The 12,492-nt window shown below is 40.3% G+C and overlaps 1 protein-coding gene across 4 annotated transcripts in view; it reads right to left on the reverse strand.

Moving 5' to 3' along the window:
• Positions 1-12,492, reverse strand: part of NR6A1 (nuclear receptor subfamily 6 group A member 1) — a 211,265-nt gene that overhangs the window by 33,188 nt on the left and 165,585 nt on the right. For all 4 annotated transcript variants that reach the window (XM_081066858.1, XM_081066857.1, XM_081066860.1 and 1 more), the window contains one exon: positions 2,116-2,358. In XM_081066858.1, coding sequence (XP_080922984.1) covers positions 2,116-2,358 — 243 coding nt within the window. The remainder of the gene's footprint in view (positions 1-2,115; positions 2,359-12,492) is intronic.

A 12,492-nucleotide genomic window follows, 5' to 3' on the forward strand; every position in this document is an offset into this window, starting at 1 on the left:
TACTTGTCCTGCATTGGTGACTGGGAGAGATGTCTGTAAAAGGACAGGATTTCTAGGTAGAGGAAAAAACACGAGCACAGGCAGGGCAGTGCAAGGCATGCTTGAAGCACAGTAAGTATGTTCTGGACAGAAGACGAGGTTAGAAATATAGACCCGGGACAAAGTTGGTAACAGTTTAAACGCCCTGCCATTTCTTCATTCAGTAAACAAGAGAGTATTCCAACGTGCAAACAGCTATGCCGTGGCAGGTATATGAAGCAGCATGCTGTCCGTAGGATTATGGTATGATTATGAACGGCTTGATTAAAAGCAAATTACAACTTAATAATGATTAACTATCAACATAACCACCACTAAACTAACTACTAGTAGGTCACTTTACCTCCCTAGGCTACATCTGTAAACTGAGGGTGATGGTTAGTCACAGGGTGCTGTGTGTATTTAATGAGATCATGCACAGAAAGTGCATACGAGTTGCTGGTACACCCAGTGCTCAATAAGTATTAGTATTATAAATTATATTATTTAAGTTTATCTCAGTGCTCTGCCATTATCTCTTTTACCTTTCTTAATAATGGGCAAGTTTTCAAAAGATTCTTATCACGCACACAATAAAAAACCAGTCTGGAGTCTATCTGGATGTCTCCATGCATTAATGAATGGAGACATCCAGATAGACCAATTTGAACAGTTCATGAAATCTGACTAACCCCCACCCCTGCACACTACTGTGAACTCCTAATACCTTGCTGGGTATTTTATATACATCGTTATATTTAATCCTCTAGAGAACTCTGAAAGGTAAGTATTTATCATACCCTTTTAAAGGTAAGATAATTGAGCATCAGAGACATAAAGCAAACTGCCCAAGGTCACAGAGCTAGTCTCTCACCAACCTCTATTCTTTCTGCTGAACTACACTGCACTACTCTGTACCATTCATGAAAATACTCCTAGAGTTCTCTTTTAAAGAACGTGTTATTTTAAAATTATTTCTTTTCAGTTGTAGTTGACATTCAATATTATTTTATAGTCGTTTCAAGTGGACAGCATAGTGGTTAGACTTGTATATAGTTTATGCAGTGATCGCCTTGTAGTCTAGTACCCACTTGGCACATGACATATTTGTTGCAACGTTACTAATTTCTATGCCACACTTACTCCTAGAGTTCTGACATTGGCCCTCTTCTCTTCTGTATGCAAGTTTGCTCTTTGGGTGACTTCTACCTACCACTAACAAAACTTGACCACCTTTATGCCAACAGCTCCACAAACTTCTACTTATAGGCAGGATTTTTCACCTCAGTTCTGATCATATCCAGTTTCCTCGGTGGACTTCTCTGTGTGTCCTTCTCAGGGACGTCAAACTCAGCATTGCCAAGGCCAACATTTTGCCTGACTCTTTTTCCTGGTAGGGCCGTTACTGTTAATCCAAATCTTCACGTTCTGGTGCTGCCCAATATCCAGGATGTCACCAGCTCCTACCAGGTGAGCTTCTCCCACATTCTGCGCCATCCCATTCCCTTCTCCTCCTTCAGACCCTTCCTTCACAACTTCCTTTGGACTCTCCTAAAAACTTTTTCAGTGCCTTTTCTGCTTCACCAGCCCAATCCATTCTTCAAAGCTCCTTCTGGGTTAATCCTCTTAGAATATGTTTATTCATGTCATTTCAGGATAATGGCTCTTGAAAAGCTTCCCAATAAATCCCAAATTCTTCACCAACCTGGACGCAGATTTCTGGGCATGTCCTAGCCTCTGCAAATGCCACGATTCTAGCAAACGCCATGATCCTACTGCCTTCCTGCCTTTTCATCTAAAATGCCTACTTCCTATCATCATGCCCTGAGAGAAGAACTGGTCGGGTATATTAATCCCAGTCAGGACTTGATTGTTAATTGGGGTCTCGCCACATGGAGCCTGTGGATTCTTTCTCACAGAATCCTTAATCCTCGTCGGGGAGACCCCTGCAGGCAGCAACTGTGCTAGATTCATTTTCGGGCTCATGAGTACACAGTACAAGACCGAGCATCTGCTGCAGGCTTGGGAATGAAGAGGTGACACTAACAGTGACACGATGGGGGCAGGGTGGGCAGTAGAGCTGCAGGCACCACTCACCCTTCCGGTTCATCCCCATCTGGAGGCATTTGAGCAGGCGGCAGTACTGGCACCTGTTCCTCTGCTTCCGAGACATGACACAGTTCTTGTCACGGCTGCACCGATAGACCCGCTTGTTGCAAATGCTGCGCTTGAAAAACCCTTTGCAGCCCTCACAGGAGATGATTCCATAATGCAAGCCAGTGGCGCGGTCCCCGCAAATGAGACAGGTGCGTTGTTCAGCCCGGTCATCTGGAACAGAAACTGAACACATTCACGTTAGAAGACGGTGGAAAGAAAGGCGTTAAGCCTGCAGTTCTGGAACAAGCAATCCCACCCTGGGTAGATCAAGAAAATCACCCTCTCAGGATGCCTGGCAAACGGGGTATCTTTAGAGCCCTTGTCCTTGGAACAGACCCCTGCGTCTACCTGCAGGTACTGCAAACACAGACTATTGGGAAAAAGGACTCATGCTCCTCCCCCTGGATTTCGTCACCACGTGGACCAGTATTCAAGTCAGAAACCTGGGCAGTAGCTTTGACACCTCCCTCTCCCTTAGCTTCCTCAGCCACAGCTCATCATTTCTACTTGGTGGTAAGGTGGGCAGGATTACTGAAAATGTATGTAAGTGCCTAGCACATGGTGTACACCCGATAAACAGTAACTGTACTTGTCAACAAGTGAAGGACCTTTACCGATGTCCAGCCAAGCCATCCATCCATCCAACAGATATGTGTTCAGCAACTATCCTATTCTAGGCACTATTGTATGGCACAGATACAACAGTGAATAAAAGTCCATGGTGGAGCTTCCATTCTAGCAAAACACCTACTCTGTACCCAGGCTCTGTCCTAGGTACCTTGTATTCAGAAATAAAGCATCATAATCCCCATAGTTAAGGAAGTCACTACCTAGCAACAAACAAGTTAATAAAAGAGGAAATTCAGGCTGGAATATACCTCTCCACTTCCTCTTCCCTAAAATTCCACTAACTCGGGACCAAGAAAGTACCCCAAAATAGGCATATGACAAAAAAACGCCATGGTGAAGTGAACTGTGATGTCAGACCTTGCTCATAGGTGAAAGAAACCAGAGGTTTAAGCCTCACTCTTGAGCCTTACTCTGAAACCTCAAAGTTTTAGAACTGCAGGCGTAAAGCCAAGATATAACAGGCAAGTTATCATGGTTAAGGACACAGCCCTTAGAATTAGAGAGGTGATTTTGGTTTAGGATGACGTCATAGAAATGGCGGCAAGAGGTGAGCCTCTGTAAACCTCCCCTGGAATTTACAACAAATTGAACAGCTTTAACTCCACAAAGGACTCCCTGCGCAGCAGACAGGCAAGACAAAGAGATGCGCAACTGAAATCATCTAAAGGTGGGCAAACTGGTGAGCGAGGGAGGAGGGAAGTGGGACGTGTGGGGATGTGGGCTGCTTGCGCAGGACGCAGACCTAGCTCGGAGCTCCAAGCTCCCTGCATTCTGGAGCTACCCAGCCATAGGAGAGAAGAATTCAGATTGCTAGCATTCCCCTTATGGCCCACAGTCCTGCCTGAGGGAAAAAGGAGGTTTAAGCCCTCACTGCCAAGCAGACAACGGAAGGCTTAGGCATGGAGCCTAGCCGCCCCCTCCTACCCTCCCAGTGCTAGAAGCAGAACAGTAGCAGTGCCAGATTCAAAACAGAATATTTGCAGTTCTAAGAACTACAGTACACCGCAAAAGACTCACAGCCCAATTAGTTCCGGAGAAGGGGAGGAGCCCTGGGTGCAGGACGGGCTGTGCTGGTGGTCGCTGCCATTGCTCAGGGCCACCTCTCACAACCCACCGTGCCCCTGCCCCGAACTATCTGGGCAGATCCCTGCAGGAGTAAACAGAGTTGCTGAAACACACAAGCCCTGAATATGGTGCAGGAACTTCAGAAGCTTTTGACATGCTCCAACGGAGGTGACGCTCTGAGACCCAGGCAACCTGCTCACAGAGGAGAAGCCCACCTTCCAGGGAATCTCCACATTGTGTGAGAAGCCGGAACAGTGCAGAAAACACTACACCATGAGAAAGAATTAAAGACTGCAGTTGGACAGAAAATAAAGCATTCTACCAACTCCTACTGGAAAGCAAAGGAAAGACCTCTTTCTATCAACCTGTTGCAGAACCCACTCCTGTAGATGTCTAGGAGAAGAAATAATAATTCATTAATTGCCATGAATAACCAAGGTAAAAAGGCAGCTCAGAAAGAAAATGAAAAGTCTCCAGAAAATGAACTTAAACATATGGAAATACGTGACTTAAATGACAGAGAATTCAAGACTGCAATTTTGAAAAAACTCAACAAGATGCAAGAAAACAAAGAGGCAGTTTAATGAACTCAGAAACACAATCAAAGAGCAAAATGAACTTTTTACCAAAGAGACTGAAATTTTAAAAAAGAACCAAATAGAATTTCTGGAGATTAAGAATTCAATAAAAGAAATGAAGAATGAAATAGCCAACTTAGGTAATAGAGCTGACCAGATGGAGGAAAGAATTAGTGACATTGAAGATAGAAATCTGGAAATGACACAGATTGAAGAAAAGACAGACTTGAGAGTTAAAAGAAATGAAAGAATTCTACTCCATCAGAAAGAACAATGTAAGAATAATGGGCATACCAGAAGGAGAAGAAAGGGAGAAGGGAACACAGAGTATATTCAAACAAATAGTCGATGAGAACTTCCCAACGAGAACTTCCCCAACTTGTGGAAACAACTAGATCCTCGAATCCACGAAGCAAATAGAACACCTAATTACCTCAACTCCAACAGGCCTCCTCCAAGGCACATTGCATTGAAGCTGTCAAAAATTAACAACAAAGAAAGAATCCTCAAGGCAGCAAGGGAAAAGAAGACCGTAACTTACAAAGGAAAGCCCATTAGGTTATCATCAGATTTTTCAGCAGAAACTTTACAAGCCAGGAGGGAGTGGACTCAAATATTCAAACTATTGAAAGAGAGAAATTATAAGCCAAGAATAATATACCCAGCAAAGATATGCTTTAGATGTGAAGGAGGAATAAAGCCCTTTCCAGACCTACAGAAGCTGAGGGAGTTTTCTAACACACGACCTGCACTATAAGAAATACTGAAGGAGGCTGTTGGACCTGAAACAAAAGCAAAAGAATACAAAACCATGAGTAGTATTATGAACAGACAGCCAGAAGCAGGAAATGGCAACCCCTACACCAAATAAAACACTATACATTTAAACATAACATATAGGGTAAAGAAGAAGAAGAAAAAAAGAAAAAGAATAAAAAGACAACTTGCTACTGCAGTGCAGGAATGAAACTCACTGCATACATAGGGATAATTTGCATTAAGAAAAACATAAAAGGGGGGAGAGAAAAGGTCTAAACCGGCATGAGGGAAGGGAGAGAGTAAGCATGCTGAAGAAAATGGAATATTCTAAATAAGAAACTTTCTTTTATGTAAACTTAATGGTAACCACCCCCAAGAAAATCCAGAACTGAAATACATGACATAAGAAAAGAAGAAACATAGGTAAAAATCATAGAATACCACCATACTGAAATAATAGAGAGCAACAAAAAGGCAAAGAAACAATGGAGACACAGTCCTACCAGAAAACCAAAGAATGAGAGGAAATCCTCATATATCAATAATCACCTTAAATGTAAATGGACTGAACTCACCAATAAAAAGGCACAGAGTAGCAGATTGGATTAAAAACTAAATGCAACCATATCCTACATCCAAGAGACACATCTCAGCTGCAAGGACAAATATAGACTCAAAGCAAAAGGGTGGAAATTGACATTCCAAGCAAATAGTAACCAGAGAAAAGCAGGTGTACTCAAACTGATGTAAGATGAAACAGACTTCAGTATAAAAAAGGTAACAAGAGACAAAGATGGACATTTCATAATAATAAAGGGGGCTATACAACAAGAAGACATAACAGTCATCAATAGTCATATTTATGCCCTCAATCAGGGAGCACTGAAATATACCAAGCAACTACAAAGAGAACTAAAGGGAGAAACTGACCAAAACACAATTATAGAAAGGGGACCTAGATACATCACTGACAGCTATGGATAGATCATCCAAACAGAAAATATATAAAGAAATATCAGCCCTAAATGACACATTAGATGAAGTGGACATAATTGATATTTACAGATCACTTCGTCCTAGAACATCAGACTATACGTTCTTTTCTAGTGTACATGGAACATTCTCAAGTATAGATCATATATTGGCACATAAAACTAGCCTCAGAAATTTTAAGAAGATTGAAATCATACTAAGCATATTATCTGATCACAAGGCTTTGAAATTGGGTATCAACTGCAAAAAAGAAGCAGGAAAAACCACAAATATGTGGAGATTAAACAACATACTTTTAAAGAATGACCTGGGTCAAAGAAGAAATAAGAGGAGAGATCAAAAGATACATAGAAACAAATGAGAATGAAAATACATGCTACCAATATTTTGGGAATGCAGTGAAAGCAGTTTTAAGAGGGAAATTTACATCACTACAGGCCTATCTCAAGAAACAAGAAAAGTCCCAGATAAATAATCTCATGTCACACCTTAAAGAACTAGAAAAAGAAGAACAAATGAAACCAAGGTCAACAGAAGAAATAAAAATCAGAGCAGAACTAAATGAAATAGAGAACAAAAAGACAATAGAAAAAATTAATGTGACAAATGTGAATTTGTCAAAACCACAAGGAATTGACAAAACCTTGGCTAGACTCACTAAAATAAAAAGAGAATAGACTAATAAAATCAGAAATGAAAGAGGGGAAGTTATCACGGACGCCACAGAAATACAAAGGATCATCCAAGAATACTATGAAGGACTATATGCCACCAAATTCAATAACCAAGAAGAAATGTCCAAGTTCTTAGAAACAGATAGTCTTCCTAGGCTGAATCACAAAGAATTGGAAAATCTAAATAGACCAATCACCAGTAGGGAAATTGAATCGGTCATCTCAAACCTTCCCCAAAGCAAAAGTCCGAGACGAGATGGCTTCACTAGTGAATTCTACCAAACCTTCAAAGAGGATCTAATATCTGTTCTACTCAAACTCTTCCAAAAAATTGAAGAGACAATACTCCCTAATTCATTTTATGAGGCCAACATTACCCTGATACCAAAATCTCGTAAGGATAACACACAAAAAATTAAACTACAGACTAATATTTCTGATGAATACAGATGTAAAAATCCTAAACAAAATTCTAGCAAATCGAATGCAACGATGCATTAAAAAGATTATTCATCACAATTAACTGGGGTTCATCCCAGGGGCACAAGGATGGTTCAACACATGCAAATCCATCAATGTGACACATCACATAAACAAAATACAGAATAAAAATCATTTGATTGTATTAACTGATGCAGAAAAAGCATTTGACAAGATACAACATCCATTTATGATTAAAACACTTAACACCTTCCTTCTATAGATATAGAAGGAAAATACCTTAACATAATAAAGGCCATATGACAAACCATCAGCTAATATCATAATTAACGGTGAAAAACTGAAGCCCTTTGCTCTACGTTCAGGAACACGACAGGACTGTCCCCTATCACCTCTGCTTTTCAACATAGTGTTGGAAGTCCTCACCAGAGCAATCAGGCAAGAGAAAGAAATAAGGCATCCAAATTAGGAATGAAGAAGTTAAATTGTTACTCTTTGCAGATGACATGACGCTATATGTAGAAAACCCTAAAGACTCTCCCAAAATCTATTAGAAACAATCAACAAATACAGTAATGTGGCCGGCTAGAAAATCAACATACAAAAGTCCATTGCATTCCTATATACTAACAATGAAATCTCAGAAAAATAAATAAAAAAAAAAATTCCTTTTGCAATTGCAAAAAAAAGAAGAAAATACCAAGGAATAAACTTAATCAAGGATGTGAAAGACTTATATGCTGAAAACTATAAGACACATTTAAAAGAAATTGAAGAAGACACAAAGAAATGGAAAGACATTCCGTGATCATGGATTGGAAGAATCAACATAGTTAAAATGGCCATATTATGCAAAGCAATATACAGATTTAATGCAATCCCCATCAAAATCCCAATGGCATTTTTTAAAGAAATAGAACAAAAAATCATCAGATTTGTATGGAACTACGAAAGACCCTGAATAGCCAAATGAATCCTAAGATAAAAGAACAATGCTGGGGTCCGGCCCGGTGGCTCAGGCGGTTGGAGCTCCATGCTCCTAACGCCGAAGGCTGCCGGTTCGATTCCCACATAGGCCAGTGGGCTCTCAACCACAAGGTTGCCAGTTCAATTCCTCGAGTCCCACAAGGGATGGTGGGTTCCGCCCCCTGCAATGAAGATTGAACACTGCACGTTGAGCTGAGCTGCCTCCCTGATGGCTCAGTTGGTTGGAGTACGTCCTCTCAACCACAAGGATGCCAGTTTGATTCCTCGACTCCTGCAAGGGATGTTGGGCTGCGCCCCCTGCAACTAGCAATGGCAACTGGACCTGGAGGTGAGCTGCGCCCTCCGCAACTAAGACTGAAAGGACAACAATTTGAAGCTGAACGGCACCCTCCACAACTAAGATTGAAAGGACAACTTGACTTGGAAAAAAAGTCCTGGAAGTACACAGTTCCCCAATAAAGTCCTGTTCCCCTTCCCTAATAAAATCTTTAAAAAAAAAAAAAAAGAATGCTGAAGGTATCACACTCCTTGACTTTAGCTTGTACTACAGGGCAACAATAATCAAAACAGCACGATATTGGCAGAAAAACAGACACACAGACCAATGGAATAGAATTGAGAACTCAGAAAGAAACCCACATAAATATGGGCAGATAATTTTTGACAAAGAAGCAAAAAACATACAATGGAGAAAGACAGCCTCTTCAATAAATGGTGTTGGGAAAATTGGAAAGGCACGTGCAAAAGAATAAAACTGGATTGCTATCTGTCACCATGTACCAAAATTAATTCAAAATGGATCAAAGACCTAAGCATAAGACCTAAAACAATAAACTGCATAGAAGAAAACAGGTACTAAATTTATGGACCTTGGGTTCAAAGAGCATCTTATGAATTTGACTGCAAAAGCAAGGGAAGTAAAAGCTAAAATAAATGAATGGGACTATATCAAACTAAAAAGCTTCTGCACAGAAAAAGAAACCATTAACAAAATAAAGAGGCAACCAACTGAATGGGAGAAAATTTTTGCAAACAATGCCTCTGATATCCAAAAAATATAAGAAACTCACACAACTCAACAACAGAAAAACAAGCAATCCAATTAAAAAATGGGCAGAGGACCTGAAGAGACATTTCTCCAAAGAGGACATACAGATGGCCAATAGACATACGAAAAAATGTTCAACATCATTAATCATCAGAGAAATGCAAATAAAAACCACAATGAGATATCACCTCACCCCAGTTAGAATGGCTATCATCAACAAGACAAATAGTAACAAGTGTTGGAGAGGCTGTGGAGGAAAAAGGAACCCTCATACACTGTTGGTGGGAATGCAGACTGGTGCAGCTGCTATGGAGAGCAGTGTGGAGGTTCCTCAAAAAATTAAGATTATAGAATTACCATATGACCCAGCAATCCCTCTCCTGGGTACCTAGCCAAAAAAATCTGAAAACATTTATCCGTAAAGATATATGTGCTCCAATGTTCATTGCATCTTTATTTATTGTGGCCAAGACATGGAAACAACCAGAAGTTGTATATATACACCATGGAATACTATTCTGCCATAAGAAAAGATGAAGTAGTGCCATTTACGAGAACATGGATGGAATTCAAGATTAAAATGCTAAGTGAAATAAGTCAGACAGAAAAAGTAAAAAACCATAATGATTTCACTGATACGTGGGATATAAAATTAAAAGCAACAAAGGAACAAGACAAACAAACAAAAACTCATTGACACAGACAACAGTTGAGTGTTTACCAGATGGTAAGGTAACCATCTGGTAACCACTAAACTGTGGTAGATGAGGGTAAAGGGGATCAAACACATGGTGATGGAAGGAAAACTGACTCTGGGTGGTGAACACACAATGTGATATATAGATGATGTAATACAGAATTGTACACCTGAAACCTATGTAGCTTTACTAACAATTGTCACCCCAATAAACTTTAATTTAAAAAAAAGAAAAAAATTAGATGCTTATTTGAACCCTAGTTCTGACATTTATCAGTTGGGTGAACTTGAGCAAATTAAGTTACTTCACCTCTTTGAGTCTAGTTTCTCTATAAAATGGGGTTTATAATGATATTAGGTTGGTGCAAAAGTAATTGCAGTGTAAAAGGATAAAAATAATTGCAAAAACCGCAATTACTTTTGCACCAATCTAATACTTATCTATCATGGATTAAGTACTCAACACAGTCCTTGGGATACAACTGACATTTAATAAATAGCTATTATTTTCATTATTATCCTAACAAATCACACTTAACGTGATAATGACATTCTTGAAAAGAAAAGCACTTGCCAATGTTAGAGGAGGGGTATGGCGCTGTATACGCGTATCGGAGGGAGGGCAAGAGGGAGGCCAGCACTCACGGAACCTGTATTAAATGCCAACTTTGAGATACGTCCTTATCATCCCCATTTGTAGTAGGCTGGATAATGGACACGGAAAGGTATCAGGTTCCCTGGACCCTGGAACCGTTATCTTGGAAGGAAAAGGGATCTTTGCAGAGGTGATCAAATTAAGGATCTCGAGCTGGAGCGATTATTCTGGATGATAAGGGTGGGCACTACTTGCCATGACACATATCTGTGTAAGAGGCAGGAGACTTGATACAGACAGGAGAGGAGAGCATGTGCACACACACACACGCACACGTGCACATACTAGCACACATAAGAGAAGGCAATGTGAAGAGGCAGAAGTTGGCCACAAGCCAAAGAATACAGGCAGCCACAGAAGCTGGAAGAGGCGAGGAATGAAGTTCTGCTCACATCTTCATTTCAGCCCAGTGATACTGATTTTGGATTTCTGGCTTTCAAAACTGGGAGAGAATAAATTTCCGTTGTTTTAAGCCGCAGTTTGTGGTACAATTTAAACAGCATTATAGGAAACTAACACACAACTTTTTTTTCATATGGGGAAACAGACATAAAGGCTCTTACTCAAATAGCAGGTATGCAGAGAAAAGCAGATACGAGACCACGCAGCTAGGGAAATAGCTATGGAAAAGGGAATTGCCTGGGTTTTTGAGGACCTGTACTTCCTAGGTACAAACTTTTCTAAGCCTTTCTAGGCTTGGATGTACTTCCTAACTGCGCAAATTGAAAAACTGGAACAAATTGACATTCCAAAGTTCTTGTAATAGAATCCTTTTTTTCTTTCTTAAGCTAACTTAAATGAATTTCTGTTATTTGCAACTAAAAGAAACTTGGCTATGATATCCTATAAAAATGACCCTGGTAAAATAAGCATTCCTTTTCTTTTCCTTTTAAAAAGGCAAAGGAATCTCAAGGTAAACATTAGAGCAAAGTTACAAAGCGAATTAAAAAACTAAACAACAAAAGGCCGAACCAGCAAAATGGATGGTATAACAAACAGCACTATGTGCGAGATGGGACTCCGAGAGTGCTGGGCTTGAGATGCTGCAAGGGCTTGGAAACAGCATGGAACACTCGGGAAATCATGATTGGCTAAAGAAGAATCCAAATTTTCTAATGTTAAATTAAAACCTTTAATGTTCTATTACATATATGCATTAAAATATGAACCAGAACTCTCCGAGAATAGACTTAAAAATAGTTATGAGTAATCAACATCTATAAGAACGACAACTTCCTTTCTTCACGGGTAAGATTTCACTAAGCGACTAGGCACTATGCTTTGTTTGTGTTGTCATGTAACCCTCATAATCCCAAAGGTGGGTACAACTGTTATCACCATTTTGTGAATGAGAAAATGGAGATCTTAAAAAGAGTCAAGTCACTTGTCCATTTAGGATGTAGCTGACCCTAATATGCCAATATCAGAGCTGGAGTTCAGTAACCTCTTCATAAAGCATTCGTACAGGAGTCTGTGGATCCAGAGCAAAGGGCCCAGTGAATGACAGTCAAATACAGACCTGTTAAGAATCTGCTCATGTCCTGAAACACTGCGTGGCTTTGCGTAAGAGTTTAAGAAGGCCACGCTGAGATCAAAGACTATAGGGGACTATTTCTCCACTGATGGGCATAAAGAGACTAGATTCCCTTTGAGTCCTCCTATGACTGCTTCTCTGTCTGGCTACAGCTCATGTTACTGCCATGTTCCACTTCTGTAAGCAGCACTGGTCTACGCCATAGACCAGGAACCAATTCAGAAGGAAGTTTCTCAAAGACCTACAAGACAAAGGC

The sequence above is a fragment of the Rhinolophus hipposideros genome (genome assembly GCF_964194185.1).
Source record: "Rhinolophus hipposideros genome assembly, chromosome: 11".
Lineage (NCBI taxonomy): Eukaryota > Metazoa > Chordata > Mammalia > Chiroptera > Rhinolophidae > Rhinolophus > Rhinolophus hipposideros.